Raw genomic sequence first — 19,627 nt, forward strand, 5'->3', positions numbered from 1 at the left:
CAACATCTCACACCGGTCTGCCATTATTGCAGCACTTTTCACAGCGGTCTGCAGGGCCTAGCGGCTCGCCGCCCGCTCGGGCCGCAGCGGTCCCCCTGCCCCTAACAGACGCGACGCGACCATGCGGTGTAATTTAAAGGTTCGTTTTAATTGATTTCTTCCCCGAGAACATCTCTTCCGCCTCAATAAAGCCCTTTCTTCTCCTTGCCGTAACACACTCTCCGACTGGTTTTTGTTGTGTTTTTTTCGCCTCCCGCCTCATTCTTCCAGTTCAGTCGAAAGTGCATTAGCTTCCAAACACAGTAATGTCGCTTCGATTGAGAATCGATTTCGCTCACCTCCCCACCAGCCCCTCCGCTTGAGGGGAAGAGAGGCTAAAGAGAGAGAGAAGTGTTTGTAAACAGCACCATGGCAACCGCTGCCACTATGACATCGGAGCGGAGCCCCCTAAAGAACGGCTGCTTTTCTTTATTCACAATCCACATGTATGAATGTCCCAATATAACATGTGTAGGAAGATAAAGAAGAAAATATGAAAGCGGGAAAATTCCTTTATATACAAGGACGTTTCAATGTACACCTATATACGCTCGGATTATGATTCATGCGTGCCTATGTGAAAAACATAATTAAATCAATGCTATACACAACTGCACCACTACAAAGAAATGTAGCCGATTGCATCCCTTAGCTGTTTCTAACAGGTCCAAGTCCCCAAAGCCTACCAAATGCCTATAATATTTCAGGGTCTAGATATGACTAATTCAAATTATTTCAGTGTTTCCCACAGAATTTGGTGAGACTACGGATGCTAAACCTATTTTCCCTTAGGGGGGGACCGGGGGCATGTTCCCCCGAAAGAAAATGTTGCATATTATAAAGGTAAATGCTGCAATCTGGTGCATTTTAAGTGCAAAATTAAGTGACTCAATCTATAAGAATACAATAAATTGGTTATTAAATCATTGGCTCCATATATAAATGCTGATAATAGGGCACAACAAAATAAAATGGGAGTTCACAAACAGTCAAAAAATTAAGAGCATGAGCCATCCAAAAATGAAGCAAAAAAGTGTTTAATAGTTGAAGTAATTTATTCATTACAATATATTAACACTCCCCCACATGGCAGAATCACTTTACTATCCGGACCAGAGCATGCATACATTATTATGATGCGGCGACTGTTTAGAGAAAAGCGTACACTCTCTCAGCATAACAGAGTAATTTTAAGTTTGTGATTTATTATGTTTTCAACTTTATGCGCGAGTTGCGCAGACCCATCCGTTTTTTTATCAAAGTAGCACGAGAGCAATGCCAGACGCTTTCTCTTGCGGTACACGCCGATCGGTCTGAGCAGCACTGCTTGATGTCCGACAAACCAAATATATTGACACGTTTGGGACGTGACACAGGGCAGCATATAATCAGGTGGTGCGCACCTGTATCATTTTTTTCCTTACGGGGACAGCCGAAGCCAAAGGAGGAATTTAAGCAGACTCATGCCCATCATGCATTCAAATCATTAAAATTGGCGCAGTTGGCAATCAAACTGCATTCTGTGTCTGAGCAACAAACAAAATACTCAAAACATTTTTCTAAACTAAACTAATAAAGAAATCAAACTAAAAAGCCAAACTAAAGTATTTTAATACTTTTTAACTTTTTATTAATTCTAAACTATTTGAACAGTTTAAACAGTGTCATTCACATCATAATTCAAATGCGTGTTCCAGCGCAGTTTGATAATCAAACTATGCGTTCTGCACCTGAGCCACAATTTTTTTTTTTTTAAATCACTTAATAAGGAAATGAAACGAAATATGAATAATTTGCCATTAAAAACAAATCTAAACTATTTTAATGGTTGCAGCAGTTTCACCAATATCATTAATTCAAACCAGTTAGCAATCACACTATGCGTTCTGCACCTGGCTGAGCCACAAACAAAAAACACTCCAAACATTTTTCTAAATTAACTTAATAAAGAAACGATATGAAACGAAATTTGAACAATTTGCTATTAAAAACAACACTGAACTATTTTAATTGCTGCAACAGTCTGTGTAATGCGGAGTTGCAAAAAACAGGACGTTGAGCTCATTTTAAACGACAGAAATGGTGTTTTTCAAAGGTCACTATATGCAGACTGCTATTTTAGCTGGAAATAATATAGAAGCTAAACATAATTATGCTAACGCCATGAGGAAATGCTATCTGTTTGCTCTGTCGTACGGTGATAAAATCACGTTTGTACTGGTGGAAATCGGCAGTGAATACCTTCATTACTTGGATATTTCTGTAATTCTTAGGGTGAAACGCCAACATTTCTAATAATTTTCATAGAATTTTGTCACTAGGAGCAACTCTTTGCGCTAAGATTTTTCATGAATACGGTCTTTTAAAAACAGTACTTGGGGTCATAAATCACTTTGTATTGCTCTAAATCGATAATAAGCCGAGTGTCATCCATCGTGCTGCCGTCTTGTTCTTTCTAGACCACCTGCTTGTCACTATCTGGATAAACCACCTTCCCCAAGCAATATAAACACTGTGGAATATTTGTACCACACAACATTTAATCGGATTAATTATTTTTACAACACCTGGTAAGTGTTTTGCTTCTATTGCTTAATTAAACAAATAACATAATAAAAATGGTAGTTAACTTAATTTATATGCATTTATGGTGAAATAACTGCAATTTTGTGTGAATTCGTGTTCATTTTGATGTTCGAAGTCGTCATCTGATTGGTTGAAATTCACAGGATTTCCCAGAGACGTGCGTGTCGCGTTCATTGATGGTCCGCCTTGAAACAACACTAAGCCGTCTGATTTAAGAAGTAAGCTGTCGTTTTTACAGCAGTTGCAATAAGAATTCATAACAATCGACTAAACGCTTAATTCTTAAAAGTATGAGAGGTTCACGGCATAAACATATAATTGTTGTTGCTGTTAACTTTTGACACGCTCGTGAATGTACACCAGTCTGTTACTGCTGGGACACTTCCATGCCTCTTAACATGACACAAAACGATACGTGATTGGTTGCTTTACCTGTCAGTCATATAGCCTCTTGAGCAGGCATTGGCCAAAGAAAGCCATAAAAGTTCCCAGACCTTCAGTAAGCTACACTAAACTAACTTACACTTAAGAAGAAGTACTAAAACTATTGTTTGTATATTGAGTCCAAGATAAGTGCATGAAAAGAGGACTTTAAATACATTTTAGTGAATTATATTGCTTTTTTTACCCGGGGTCGCTGATTTGGTAAAGCTCTACCTTGTGCAAAGGATGTGAGTTTGATTCCTAAGTACTATTAAAAAATAAACCTTCATTATAAGTCTCTCTGGATAAACTGTCATACAGATGCATACAGTAAATTTAAATATGCATCAAAAAAAAAAAAAATGGTGCACAGTGCCACTCTACCACACTACAATGTCCAATTCTCAGACTGCACAAACAAGCCATAAAAATACCAGAGGGACACACAAAATCTCCCCAGATGCCCCCTCCACCCCTTACCCTCTTTCTCTCCCTCCTCTCTGTGTCTTTGTTACAAAGAATGCTATTCAGCACCCAGTCACTTCTCTTACAAGGCAGGGGCCATCTTAATGAACAATAGTCTGCATGGAAACAAAAGAAAGATTATTAAGTTAGAAGATGATGGGGGAGGCATGCGAGAGATACACACAGAATATGACACAGAGAGAGAAACGTGGCACTCTTCTACGGCCAGTAACACATCTGGTGGCCATGTGTGGCTCCCAGTGCTAATGATGGGCTTCCTGAACACTACAATTATAAAGACTGTCTCCCTGCGCTAAAGCGAGGGGGGGACTGCCGCCAACATCAGTCTCTGCCTTTCAAACGCTGGACACTTCCACCATCAGCAGTTCAAAACTAACTAACAACCCATAAAAGTCTTTAACAGTCCTTGGAACCGCTTTGAATAGACAACTAGCCATGATTCAAGCGGGCAGTGAAAAAGAAAAGCAATAAAAGTTTTTTTAAAAGACGTCAGAAAACACAAGGAAGATTACAGTGGCCATGTGCGCTCCATCTCCCTGGTCTGTCTATCAAAAGAAACCAATATCCATTAAGGTTAGCCTAGCATTGTTAAAAAGGTGGCACCGTCTGCTTTGAACGCCGATGTTGATTTTTCAACTTCACAAAATACATTGAGCCAATTTGTCTCGGTTTGTGTTGCGAATAACTGCGTTGAACTCTGAAACGCTTGTGCGTTAGCAGGCAACTGGATTCTTCAACGGGGGCGACACCTGGTCAAGGTTTCTATCCATTTCATTCAGGATAACACTCAATGCAATTACAGGCGTTTGGTATAAATGTGAGGAAGGCTTTCTTCTCATGAGATTGCCTCCCAATATGAAATCATCAAATAGATACAAATAGGAGATCGTGATAAAAGGCGAGAAAAATGGAAGGGGCCTGGAGAAAGAAGATAGATGGAGAGACAGTGAGAACTTTAACCTGTTAATCCAACTGTGCTTGGGGAGTTCTTCGATTTATAGTGCGCTACAAAAGTCAATAATGAATCCTAGAAATAAACAAACTTTGAATATATTTAAATTTACATTACGTGTTTAAATACAATTTCAAATGTTTAATACATAATAGATAAATACAAATTTTATTGAAGGTGTTACTTGATCTGAAAAGTTTGAGAACCACTGCTTTAGAAAAAAGAAACGTTTTGACTTGAGGCAAATGAAGTATGATTTTGAAGTGTCTCCAGGTGACTAATTCACAAACAATGTTCATTATTTTGTGAAAAATACTGAGGCACACAAGCCCTCAAATCTCGCTGGCGAACATCATGGATCATCAGATTTTGCTGTTATTGAAGCGATACAGTATGACATATCACATTCTTAAAAAGTCTGCAAATCATGTTTATTTGTCAATTTAACTTCTCCTCAAACTGATTAAAAAAGTAAAAATAAAAACATTGCTATTAAATCAGCAAATGATTCTAAGAAGTGATCCGAGGCTTTTTGTCTACAACATACACGTACTGAACTTCTGTGTGTGTATATTTGTATCCAAACTTTATTTTCAAACTTTTATTATTAACTAAATAATAGTTATTTATTAAAATACTATGCTGACATGCAATATTATTTTCAAACTAGATGTACAGTAGTGTACACTCTATAGTCCTTACTCAAGTATGTGTGTGCCACCAAAAATAAATGGAAGACTCACAACCAGTCACTTTCACTTTTCCTCTTGCGTTCTTTATTTTTCAGAGTGACTGTGCACAGGGGGAGCAACACGAGATCAATACAGTTGAACTTCAGCCTTCGATCCCCTCAGTGCCACATCGTTACCATGGAGACAGCAGATCCGGTCCCCAAGCGTTGGGAACCTCTGGAGTGAAAGGCTATACAGTATATTGACCAGTGGTCCTTTCACACCCTGGGTGCCATTCTTAAATCTGTATTTCACTGCATGACTTTTGTTCTAAATTTAGTCCTGATTTGCATTTCTCAGTTCAGAGTCTCACTTGATATATAACTTTAAAAAAGTGTGAGGTGTACCACGGGCACAGGTGGTTAGAATACATGTCTGATGTTCTGAGACGTCTTTAGAGGAAACTTAAAGTCATACACTGACCAGCCAATGAAAATAGAGGGTGCGTAATGACAGAGCTCAAGTAGGAATGAGAAAATGATGCTGTATTATGTATTGCATCTTACTGGACAGTTGGGTGGATGTGATTCCATATTGTTTGTTGTGGGCAAACACATTTTTTCTGTAGCCATTTAAAAGTAAGTGTAAGATGCCTACTATTAAAAAAATGGTTTCATATTTAAAATTGTGTTGTGTGATTTAAACTTTAACTCAGTTTTGTACCATCTATTACCACAGGTAGGAAATACCCTAATACACTCCTAACTTTTTAAGTGGGTTCAAACAGCTCTTATAAGAGTTATTATTTAACTAATTACATAAGATTACTCGTCGAAATAGACATGCTGGCATAAAACGAAAAATAATGAGCATTCAAGGAACCGCTTCTAAACTATCATTAGGTTAAACATAATAGACTAGCATTTCACACCTAGTTATTTTATATTTGCTTGCGTGTACGTGTCTGTTCGCAGGCCCGGTTCGGCAATGAGAGTAATTTGATTTGTGACATCTTCACTGTGATCTTGGTGTGGAGATCAAATTTTCAAGCCAAATGACCGCAGCGAAGCATCCACCTCCTCTGCTGCCATGGTGACGAGCTGCCACGGTGACACAAAAATATGGATGCATCACAACACATTATTGACACAGTTTGTTGAGGAGCAAATACAGCATATTCTTTTTACAATGTCAAATAGGGCTTATTTGACGTAAAATAGATTTCCATCGACTAATGTAGTCGATATATAAATATGAATATGGGATGATAAAAGTCAAGACGGCGTCTTTACTGGAACCGATACTATACATACAGTAAACACAAAAATGGTCCAAGGGTCTTCCCAAAAACATGGAACAGTCTTTGTAGTGGTCTGAAGTAATCATAATTTAGATGTGAAATCAATGGTGTGTCTACCTTGACAAAAGGTGTTCTAATAATAACTAAAACAATAACAATTTATTTATAATATTTATTTTATTTAATTTATTTACTATTCATCTTATTATGCATATTATACATTTGTATAATAATAATATTTGTAATAATACAAGCATGGAAAGTCAATTAAAAAGGCCATATAATGAAAAGCAATGTGATCCAAAATAGGATAAAAGTTTAGATTTTCATTTAAAAAACTGCAGAGAACCTGCAGAAAATCTTTCAAAAACACGATGTTTGGAGGACCTAATCCGTAAAGAGCATCACCTCTGTTAATACAGCAGCAGGTACGACACTATCTGCAGGCATCATTTTCTTGACAAGCATTACAATGAGACAGAAGCGTGTGATTAAATGTGTGCGTGTGACCATGGTGATGGAACTGTAGATCGTCTTTGGTTTGGCACTAAAACAACCATCTGCTAAAGCTTTGTTTTTTAGACCCGAGACAACAACGAACCAGCTGTACGCGTCTGCGGACATGTGTGCCTGCGCACGCGTCTGCAACAAGAGCGGGGTGGAAAACAAGAAACGAAACAGACGAACACCTGTGAGCTGCCAACAGGATCCGCGGTTCGAGTCACCTCTCGGTAATGTACACTGTACATTAGGAGCGGGGCCACCGGAGGATTTCAACAGGCCTGTTCTTTATGAGTTTCGCAGGCTCGGCGCTGCATCCGGCGTGCTTTCCATTTTAACCTGGTTGTGGTTGATTCCGATATAATGGGGAACAAAGCAAATTTAACCTTGAAGAATAAACAGCGTGAGTTTGAATGTGGGCCGATCTTAAAGAGGCTATTAAGCATGATGGATGGAGCTTTAATCTGGGAGCAAAAATAATCGTCTTGCTGTTTCATCTTCCGTCTTCATTATATCCCAAACTCTGCGAGGACAAAATGACAGAGAGGTGAAGTAAAGCAAGGAGAAGTTCCGACACAATACTGGGCCTGTTTTTACTGAATAATGCCATTTTTATTGTTAAAAATAATGTATGTGTGTCCTTCTCGCATTAGTCTTTCAAACATAGTGAATAATTATTGAAAGAAGGAAAACTCAGAAAATGTTTTATTCAAAAGATAGGCAAAAGGACAAACTATCAAAGGACTCTTACGAGAGCTAAATAATATATTTTTGAGCAGTATATAACTCCAGGGCTCTTAAAGTTCATACCTCCTTCACAATGGCTCTGTTTACACATTTCTTTGAGTGACTCCAGAAGGTCATTCAGCACATTGGGCATCATTTCTAAAGCCTGTGTTTGAATAGTGTGACTTTCGCAGAGTTGCTAATGGAAAAGTTTGAGCAACATTGAGTGACACCCAGCATTTGTTGCTTCGCTTCTCTGGATATTTCCGACGGCGTACAATAGAAAGAGGCAGGTCGGCTCAAGTCCCTACTCGGTGTCTGCCGTCAGAGGACAATGAGGGTCACGCGAGGGCAGAATCGACCCTGGCCGGACGGAGAAAACGGCACCTGATGGGGTAAAGAGTCGACTCGATGAAAGAAACTGAGAAAAAGCACAAAGTCCACGTTTGATGTATGAACTCAGAACGACGTGAAGGTAAGAGACAAGATTCTTTTCTATAGCACTGATGGAGATAAATGAAAGTTCACCACTTAGTAATGTCTTGTCAGGTGGGTTATTTTGATGCTTGCTTCAACTCAAAGAAGAGTAATATCTACAGATTGGCATTTGTGTGCATGTTCACAAACAACTGGTAGAGGTAAATCATTGTTAATGCAAAATATTTAAAAGAAATGTAATAATAATGAAAGAGAACTAACTGGAACAGAAGTGGTCTCTATATTATAAGTTTAGGGAGCTCGTGATAAATATAAAGTAAGAGAATATAGTACAAAAATGACTTATTTTGAACAGACAGAAAATGCAAAACATGACCAGAAACTTGTATCGGAGAGACCAAAGGAGGAATAAAAAAAGGAAAAACAAAAATCAAGACCTCTTAATGTGAATAAAGCGCTGATTAGAAGCCAGTTTTATGTCAACTTCAGGGGAAAGATGAAAAAAAATAGACATTTTAGTGGGATTTGACAGCCCCCTTTTGTCAGCCTAGGTGGGTTGCACCCCTAGAATTGCAGATGAAACGGGTGTCTGAAAACTGCCCAATCACATACAAAGAGCACAGTCAACTCAGTGTGAGAGAGAGAGACAGAGAGCACATCAAAAATGTAAGGAGTGGATTGATAATGATGTGTTGAGGTCCAGATGGGAGAATGAAGTAGGCAACTAGAGGTAAAGAGACCGAAAGAGAGTAAAAAAAGAGATGAATGCATCTCCTGTTCTTGACGAAGCGTCTCAAGTATAAACAGGAAATGCAGCTGCGCTCGGACCACTCCCCTCTGTCCCCCTCCCGCTTGTCCCAAAATACCCCACATTCCAAACAAGCTTCCATCATCTCTCTCTCTATCCAACCAAACGTATTTCAACACGTAACAATAAAAACGAAAAGCGAAGTTCTTCGAAACGCTTTAGCTTTTACTGCACATTCCCCAGTGCTCATTCTTCCCATTGTTATGTGGTCTGATAGTTAGAAATCTAGACACGCAGTAGCTTTATTTGCCTAATCCCTCTTTCTCGAGGCACGGATGGGAGAATAGTGGCTTTGTGGCCGCAGACAGTGTGGCAAAAGAACTATACAGTACCAAATTGAGGTCACCTAGAGACAATGGCTGCCCTTCAGTGTGTATTCACCGACGTCTCTCACAACTCTATCAAACGTGTCTCTCCTCGCAAAAGGCTTTCGTCTTTCCATCTTACGTTCCAACAATAGAAGCAGGACTCCTGAACGCTCCCACCTACTCCCCGCAAATGGCCTTTGTCTTTCTCTCCTTCTGTTCCAACCTGACAGGGTGCTTAGAGTTCTGCTAAAGGGCATGGGATCAAATCCATGTGGGAAGGAGGCGTTTTTTAATGTGGGTTTTGCTAAACCAACAGTTTACATTTTCGATAAACTGCTTAGGGATGCAAAACTGTTTTCGTGGAAAAAAAACATTATAACAGGATAAATGATACAAATATGAAATTATAATCAACAATGGCAAGTCAGGTTACTTGGCGGCCATGTTTGTTTGGTTCCAGTCACACAAGTACAACTCCTGAATGGTTGAAAAGACAAACAATGACACCTTTCGCTCAAATCACAAAACACTCAATCTGATCTAATTCTGTTAGTATCTTATTTTTCTTGTCTTGCATTTTAACTGTGCAGACAAACCCTTAAAGACTGACATCAAACCAATCTTCTTTTCCCTGGGAATTCAACTCATCTCGATCGTGCCCCGTACATGACTTCTTTCTGCACCTGATGATAATCTGTTTTGATCGAGTGCTGCTCTTCATTTGGAGCATATTAGCTGCCCTCTTGGACACAAGGTCCAAACAAAACATGCATACGCATGCAGCTGGACCAATAGAGGGATTATGTCCATGAATATATTAGGGCCGGGGCAGCCATTCTGCATACCAATGCGCGCCCCATGTCAAACTGTCTGGGCTTCGCATGAATGTCTACATCTGGACAGGCACATCATGTGATCTCATTATAGTTTTAATAAGATCATGTCTGTAACAGGAAGCCTGATCATTTGTTGTGTATTTTCCCACAGTCGTTTCGTACTGTAGAAATTCACTTTCAAGGTCTGAACTAATGTAGAAAGAAAAACAGTCGATGATTTGTGAGCTTAACGGGTAGTGCAGGTGGCGGTATTTTATAGCACAATATGCATTAGGTCAGAGGAAAAAAGAGAAAGATTCATTTTTCTGTATAAAAATATATTTAATGTGAAAAATATGTGAAGTAGAGATTTACGATGTGAAGTTTGGCCAGGACATAAGAGCATTTATAAAAGGGTCCTTAAAAAGAGCCTTTGCACTACATCACAGATAATTTAAAATGTAAGTGAATTATATTTAAATTTAAAACAATTTATTATTTTAGAATAATATTATTTTATTTTATTTATAGAATCCTTTGTGTATGAATTTGATGTGCATTTAGTTTTTTCAGTATGTGCACATGCTAAATTAAATGTATCTCACATTTATATATATTTGTCCTCAAACACATTTTTTTTACGTCTGTCCAAAGTTAGCTTTGCAATGATCATTTTTACGACCATTTTACAGAAAAAAATACAAATACCAAAAATACATCCAAAGACCTGTTAGTCAGCATGACAGCATCCATCACACAACATCAAGTTGAAATGCAATCCCATGATGCACTGGGCCATGTGCTTACCAGGCAGAGCAGCCTCCATCTCATAGGTGAGCTGACCCCGCTGCGGTAAGATGAATGGGGGGCGTGTTGGTCCTCCTCTGTGGAGCTGAACTGTGCCGCTACGCTAATAGAGATCTAAGCTCAGGACACACAGGTGATTACCTACACTCTCGGAGGTCACGGCGGGGTCGTGAGCATACCGGCTCGCCGCTGTCAGACAGACCGGCCGGGCGGCTTTGTAATTACCCATGAGGCTACAGCACTGGCGGAGACGCCGCATCGAGGGATGCTGAAAGCTGCATTCAGCGACCTTTCTGATTGGGGTTAACAAGAGCCTGATTTGCATAAAGGGAGTGGTTTGATTAGGAGTTTGGTGTGCATGCTCAGATTCTTGGAAACAAGAGGGCGTCAGTGAAGTGAAGCTTGTCAGTGTGATTTTGCGAAGGTTTTAATGACTTATCTAGCCAACTGATACACGGTAGCTTTGGGGTTGCCCATTGTGCCAAGTCCGACCGGCCAACCCTGATCTCCATATCCAGGTCCCTCCATTCTATGACCAAAAATATGACCCCAGAACATACTTCAGGCGAATAAATGTTTTATCTCAGCCATCTACGTACAGATAAAGGACGGTCGGAGTTGCTCTGAGTGCTTACGAGAGCTCAACCTGTTATCTGAGAGTGAATAAAGTCAACGAGAGTCAAAGACAATGGAGCCATCAGCTAACATGCTGTGACAGCACACCCTTCAGAAGAGTTAATAGACTCCGACCTAGTGATTTAAAGTGTGTGAGACTGAGACCGAGAGAGAGAGAGAGGGAGAGAGAAAGAGACTGTCGCGAAAAAAGACATCGTATAGACTGACACCTGCATTTCATCACTGAGCAAACTCAAGCACGCACACACTCATTCATTATTTACCCTGGTGACCACTAGGATGGCATTCCCCTGACGGTCCCCAAACATAGGGATGGGAGGATTAAACATTTAACAGTGCATGACAAAATGGAACAAGAATGAATAAATAAACTAGATGATAAAGGCCCTTAGATGCATTGTCAGCAAGCGCCGGGCACACACACCTATCCACGCCACCCATACACAAACATTGCTTTTAGCTTCAAAACTACATGGAAGTTGCAGAGACAAAAGCTGCGAAATAAACAGATCCTCTCAATCATGCTGCGATCATTGTTTAACTATGAGAATCGGTTGCGTGGTCAAGTTTTGTTGAGAATACTAAATGACAGATGACCTTGGAAGAGGAAGACCTGCTAGCGATTCATGTTGATGACATCAGACAGGACAACAGGACCCCCTACCGGCTAGGACCTCCCTAAGCCTTCCACCAATCACGCGACGCCATGAAGGAGACCAATTTGGCTGATCCTGGGCTTATTTACCTTCAAAAGTATGTTATGAGACAAAAAGAGTACTAAAGGAGGCTTAAATGCGCCATAAGCAATCGTTTATTGCGGTAGTTCTCAACGGGTGGGCAGGGAGCCAAAAATTGGTTGCAGGTTGGTTCTCACAGGGTCACAGTGGGAGAAAATAATGTCATTCAAACCCTGTGTGACTTTTTCTTCTATGGAACACACATTTTGAGGTCAATTCAATGGAAGTCAAGTTCTTCAATATAACTTATTTTGTGATCTGCACAAGAAGGAAAATCATACAGGTTCGAAATGACATGAGGGTGAATAAATAATGACCGAATTTTCATTTTTGGGTGAACTGTCTCTTTAAGGATGCTTTTGTTAACATTGTACATATTGGGCGTTGTCTTGGGCTGCCACCTGATGCCCAGTGATAAATCAGGTCGTGTAGCAAAACCAGTTGAGCAAAACAGTTTATTGGCATCCAGCAAGCACGTGTTCGATTTTAGTCAATTACATGCGTAGGTGTCCGTAAGTTTGGGTGGGCATACATGATACTATACATGTATGTTTGTAAGTAGGTGTATGGGGGTGCGTGTTTGTGGGTGTATGTAATTCCGCGTTGTGTTCACGTGTGTGTGCGGGTCTTTACTTGTGTCTGTCCCCCTTATCTATTCCCCTCTTCTTCATTTCATTGGCAGACTAGCCGAGCTCAAACTGTTCAGCTGCGACTGGTCCAAGGCCAGTAATTACAGCTTGTCAGAAAGAATTAATTTTCTCATTTCTCATAAAGATGTGTAAAAATTACCATGTTATTATACACCGACACTCTCCAGAGGCACACACCAAATTTAATTTAGAATTCTTCCCGCACATTAAATTAAATCCATAAATAAGAGTTTAGGCATTGGTAGGGAAGCATATGTTCGTTAGGCCGAGCAGGCTGCTCGGGCCCGCGCTAATGTCTATTGTAATGTTTTAATAGCGTGTGCCTTCTAAGCACCAATAAATTTATATGATCACAACAGGCGACGTCGAGAGCACGGCCAATTAGGTTCTGCTGCTGTTGGCCTTAGGAGGAAGTACAGGTGGGAATACAGGAAGATGGGAGAAACACACAAACAAGTAAGGGTAAAAAAAGAAAACTTCTTGACTGCCGAAAAAATATGACTGTCTGAGCTTTGGCTTAGCAATTACGCTGGTGCTCAAGTGGGCAACGCAAGTTTGAATTGAGCTTGCAACACTTTATATCACATTTGGTCCTCTTTGAAGTATATTTAAAAAATATTTTAGATATAAAAAATAGGTATAAATATAAAATATAAAATTAACTATATATTGAATAATTCAAATGAATCCATGCTGTATATTGTGCATTTATCCTCCTATAAATTGTCTAAAATAGGATTTTTTCAAATGCTTATTTTACTGTAGTGTTTAAAAAATCATATCATAAAAAAATCACAGTAAACTAATTTATTCTTGTTAGTATGCAAGAGGACTGTGACATGTTTGGTGTCATTCAGTAAAATAATATGTCCTCTATACAGAGAACATTAATGAATAGCTCCATCCCTGGGGAACATGGGATGTCACACATGAAATTAATACAGGATCGCTGTCGACCCTAAATGAATGCAAACCACATTTGAACGATCTCATGTTTCACACCGTTTATACTTAATACTGGCTGTGTAATTAATTTAGGGTTGCCAGGTTTGAATGTTTTATACTGTATACTTTCAAACCCTGTTTGTAAATGTTTGTATTTGCATATTGGACCATGTGCATTATGTAACTTTATAAAATCAAATAAAATGCATAATAAAATAACAATTTTGTCATCATTTATTCACCATCATGTCATTTAGGACACTTTCTTCAGTGAAATACAAAAGATATTTTGAGAAATGGTGGTTTTGTGTCATACAATAGAAGTCAATCGGGTTCAGTGATATTTTAGCTACCAATGTTCTTTAAAATATCGTCTTTTGCGTTCTGCAGAAGAAAGTCAAACAAGGTGAGTAAATGATCAAATAATTATTTTGGGGTGATACAAAGAATTAAATAATTTATCCCAGCCTAAGACTTTTAATTGTCTTTCCTTAAGATACCGAAACAAAACACCCAACACATACAGCATACTAAAGTTTCTGCAACTGTACGAAATGCATCAATATTTAATAAGGCAAATATTAGTGCACTTTATAATATTTGTCTGGTTGCTAAACAACTCACTGTTACTTTCATTTTTTGCAATGTATACCTTTGGCCCAAATATCCAGACTTCGCTTTGGAGTGCTAACCCTCCTAAAAATCTCTTATACAGGTTTGAAACGTTGCCTTACTGGTTTTGGAAATGGTTTGGAAATCTGTCTCATTGTTTTATTTAGAAAGCTTCCCCGTCTATTACTGGTATTAAAAGTCAAACTAGCACTATTTAAGTTTGCAGTTGTCAACAAACCATAATGCAAAGTCCAACAGTGCCATTATTTCTAGATCAGAGCACATTACATCAACATCTCAGTATCACTCATCTACAAACAAAACACAAGATCAATCACTCAACTATCTATAGTGCAGATAAAAGGCAAATTCCACACTAATAAATGTGTTCATGGCCTGCCAAAACTCCATGTACTTTACATGGATGCCCGCAGAGAGAAGTACAGAGAGACAGGAAGCAGATACAGACAGAAAGACGGTTGGTTGGAGATAAAGGCACAGGAATTGTGGATCCTGCCGTGAGGGGGCACAGGACGGTGGTCTCCCACTGCAGTGGGTAGCCGTACGCAGACTCGTGCGCAGTGCCACAGTCAGAAAGACAGAAATAGACCAAACTCTCACATACCGCCAACTGTGTCTCATAGGCTCCACGAAACATGACTACAATCTGCGAGAGACGGTCCTTTCTGACACGTTGGAGCCCGTCTGTGATGCGTTTCCACACACACTCAGACATGTATGGCACACATGCATGGTAAAGATGGCCACCAACAGCTCCGTCCACCCACAAACACAGATGATCAGACAAACAACCCTCTCCAAGACGTTCTTCAACTGCATGCACACACACACAAACAGCCCTCTGAAGGTTCTAATGGAGTTGTTTAGGTGTAGCATGTATACGGAGGTCGTGGAGCATATGGTGGTCTATGTGTCTTACATCATGCACAGCTTTCAGCAATACCTCCAAAATGTATTTGGATGGCTGAGAGCGACTTAAAATATATGAAATTTAACTCATTATCAGATAATCACACTATGAGGAATCGACAAATATGATGCAATTCTCCAAGATAACTTATTAGAGCAACTTATTAACAAGTTCTTTACTCCCACTTGTTTTGATCCTCATAAGTGAATGTTCAAGGCTATGTCCGCATCATCCTGAATTATATTAACAACACATTTTTGAGGAATAGATTAATTTCATAATAAGAATATTAACGACTTTTAAGAATCAGACATTAAAGTACTGATCAACCCTGAAGGATGAATGTGGACTCTTGAACGTCTAGTGTTATTTTAAAGAGTTTGGCATTCAAATTACTTTTTTATGTATAGATTCTAGAGGCAATAAAGCTGCATTATGAATAAATAATAATATATGTAATAACGAGATACAATAAAACAATGCCTTTGAAAGTTTGTGAGGGTCTTTTGAAGATATCTGCATTAAGTACGTACCAGTCCGTTTGTTGTACTGAAAGGCTTCTGTCCTTGCGTCTGCTTCAATCTATACAAAACAAAAAGAACAAACTATATTAGAATATACCCTCGAACTCTCCGAACTCCTCGATTGAACAAGCGCTTCACCGCTTGAGGTTGTGTGCTGGTCAAATGAATAAACTTTGTTCTCCTGAAGTGTTTGTTACCTTGAAACTATAATTCTTCCAAGTTTTCATTTTAGGGGCATCAGGAGAACTCCTGAATCTCAGTTTGGACATTGTGTAGACGTTCCTGTCCATAAACAACTTAAAACACTCTTAATCCCCTTCACAGAACTTGCCATTGCATTTGTAAATTATATGGTACTTAAAATGTCACGTCCAGAGTTTATGAGTGGAAGCATGCGAAATGGAGAGGATTCTCAAAGCTTTATCAAAGCCTTTGGCAAGCTTTCATTCTCCTCAGCGCACCCCGCGCTAAGTCTTACATCATCCTTCTTAGAACTGGATTGGTAAACGATGTCATTTGCGAGTAGTTTCGGGAGATTTAGACCACTGTCCCTCGCTTAAACATCAAACCAGATGAGATTTAGAGGACATGCTTGTATATGTCTTCTCTGGAACATTGCAGGGACGTGCTGGAGACGCGCGGTTGTATAGTCTGAGAACATTGGGATCTTTCATTACATGCACTGAGATTCATTGTAAGTTTGTAATCTCGCACGCTGCCGTGTATAATCCGCAGAGAAAACTTGGATGTCAACGCTTGCATGCAACGGGAAGCTCGAACACGTTTGAACTTCTTAACCTCAAATGAACACGGCATTCAGTTTTGGCTCGGTCACGTAACCAAGATTGGTGTGAATGGGGGTAACTGGTTCTCTCATCTCGGTGTAAGATGTGTCGGACCACCCCGGTGCTTATTCTGGGGGTACATTTGCACTCCAGAATCGGTGGAGATGCTTGTACAGAGGAATTCGGGCTTTGTGTACAGTGGGACAACAGAAAGTTCAAAACCGTTGTTAAAATTTTAATCAAGACAAAACGGATTGATAGGAAACATTTAATAAGTTGAAAGAACACCCAAATTTCAAACCCAAAATTCACAAAAATGAAATCAAAAATTTTATAAAAAGACATAAAACTGTGTATTTGTAAGATTTTTTTAACACATCCCTATTCTCAGAGTCTACAGGTAAAAGTGCATATGTTTGTTTATTTTTAAGTCAAAGCATCCGTGTGTGTGTGTGTCAGAACAACCCATAAAGCCAGCCTGAGTGCCATAATGATTGAAATCCTCTTTGTGTGCGCTAGTCTTCAGTGATGTGGCTTTTCTCTCCGCCTCATCTCATGATGGAAGCCTGTACTGTTAATCTGAGAATGGACCCTGAAAAGACGAAATGAGTTCTGGGGCTGAATGCACTCTTTACCTCCTCTGTCTTGAGCCTATTCAGTCGTGGGGCGTGAGAGCCGGCGACTAACACCTCCACAACAATGCGCGGCCCGACCAATGCAAACCTTCCGTCGACAAACCACTCAGTCTCTAGGAGACTTGTTTTTCCCACATTATCTTCTTCGCAGAAAAACCTTAATGTCTTCCATTACAGCCCCTCGAAATATGGCAGATATGTACTAAACACATAATGAGTGAGCGTAATAGCTTTAAAGGAGAGCGAAATGGACACGTGGGGAAAATATGTTGGGTTTTTATAGAGGGAAAATACAGTTAAAATAACAATTAGGTCATCTTTCCTTGGCGTCACGGAGAAGTAATAACCGCTACCTATCAGACGGTAAAAATGACAAGATCATTCCATCGTAAATATGAGGTTGTATGCTGTATATAGTGGGCACGGTGAAGCATGAATAATCCAAGGCATTCAGCAATCATTATCTAAATTCACATGGGGCTCAAAGGGCACTTATGTTGAATTGAAAACTCGGAACTAAGAGATTGCAGGTCGAAATGGTCTGTAGTACCACAGGTTTTATTGGAGTATCTTGCATGTGCCAATAGCTTTGATTTTTTGAGCACTCTTATATTTGGGGCGAAAATGCTTCTCGTCATAGAATTTCAAGAATGCATAAATTGCAGCAAAAGTACAACATTGCTTTGGAAATTAGAGGCTCCGTGCCTCATTTCATGGTCTGTTTTTAAAAAATCTGCTTATTATTCTTGGGATTTTCAATATCTTTCTATTTGCCTGTCAATAAACATGGCAATAAGATAAGTCACCCAAGTAGATCGACATCTTCAAACAATTTTAACCTTCCTTATTAGAAAATATACAGAATTTACAGTAAAACAGGATATCATTTGTTTTACTGAAATAGGTTTTGCAGGATTCCAAAAACAAAATTACTATTAAAAAAAAGTGACTAGAAACGTTGACCAGCCTAAAAGCTGGTCACATCGATGGACTCCATTGGAGCCAGCATAAGAATAACATCTCATTGTTGTTCGGGGGGAATTCCCTTCAAAGGCAAGATAAGTCGGGTCCTTTGTTCTCTGATCTCTGTGACAGAACACTTATATAATGCAGTCGTAGAAAATGGGGATATGACAGGACACAAAGCAAATCTGGTCTTGTGGCCTGTTTATCTGTAGCAAAGGATGGATGAAAACAGGAAGCGAGGGGGAAATCATAGGACTGCTGACTTACATAAGGCCCAAAAACTCTGTGTGAAACTGAGCATCATGGTCTTTGCACAAGTTTGAAGAGACATATAAAAAGTCAGATATGGAAGATGAAGAAAGGAGGTTGTACTGAGTTAGTGTAAGAATGATTAAGCATGCAAGATTGATTATAATGTGAATCACTCTGAATAAATGTGTTCATGCATTTGTCAGATGCTTTTATCGACTTCACAGTGCATTCAAGATATACATTTAATCAGTATGCGTGTTCATGTATACAGTACAGTAAGCCCCTGTAGGTTTGTATTGCTAAATACTGTACTGTACATGTTAAATACGTTAATACTAACCTAAAATCATCACGATTTCAGGCTCTCCTTTTTATCATTTTCATAAAGGTTTTTCACTTTGCATATAACTCAGGGTTATTGTGGTGTCAAAGGAATACATTATAAGACTACAAAACAATACTTAGATCTTTAAAAATTCATGCACTTTGAACAGTTGCAAACGGTTTATACTGCAGTGTGTACATTCAATGTCTCTAGAAAACTGTTTTACAAATGAATAATGTAAAATCTTAAACCCTTATAGTTAAGGCATGACTAAAAAAAGGCTGAAATGCACAGTTGTTGCAGGTAATATTTTTGAACATCATATGAAAAGGGAAAGTTCTCCCAAAAATGAACATTCTGTCATCATTCAATCACCCTTTTGTCATTTCAAGCCTAAATTAATTTATTTTTAAAATATATTTTGAAGAATGTTGGTAACGGAAAAACGTTGGCACTCATAGACATGCTTTGGTTTCGTGTCCATACAATAGAAGTCAACGGGTACCGCAATGATTTTACCAACATTCTTCAAAATATCTTCTTTTTTGTTCTGCAGAGGACAGAAAGTCATACAGGTTTGAAATGACAGGAGTTTGAGTAAATGATGACAGAATAATCATTTTGGGGTAAACTATAACTATAACTGTAAGTTAATAAACATAAGATTACTTTTGACAAGAACATTGCTTTCACACAACACATTTATGTAAAAAAGTTAATGAAGCGTGTGGAAATCGAGAAAAGGAAGAAAATAAGAAGTGTCCCTCTT

At 39.1% G+C, this 19,627-nt stretch overlaps 1 protein-coding gene across 6 annotated transcripts in view; it reads right to left on the reverse strand.

Annotated features, from left to right (window-relative positions):
- The window catches only part of sox5 (SRY-box transcription factor 5), a 162,825-nt gene that overhangs the window by 89,596 nt on the left and 53,602 nt on the right, over nucleotides 1-19,627 (reverse strand). For all 6 annotated transcript variants that reach the window (XM_056748660.1, XM_056748658.1, XM_056748656.1 and 3 more), the window contains one exon: nucleotides 15,905-15,953. Coding sequence is in view for 5 of the 6 variants with exons in the window: in XM_056748658.1 (XP_056604636.1) it covers nucleotides 15,905-15,953 (49 nt within the window). In the remaining variant the exon portion in view is untranslated. The remainder of the gene's footprint in view (nucleotides 1-15,904; nucleotides 15,954-19,627) is intronic.

The sequence above is a fragment of the Triplophysa dalaica genome, chromosome 5 (genome assembly GCF_015846415.1).
Source record: "Triplophysa dalaica isolate WHDGS20190420 chromosome 5, ASM1584641v1, whole genome shotgun sequence".
Lineage (NCBI taxonomy): Eukaryota > Metazoa > Chordata > Actinopteri > Cypriniformes > Nemacheilidae > Triplophysa > Triplophysa dalaica.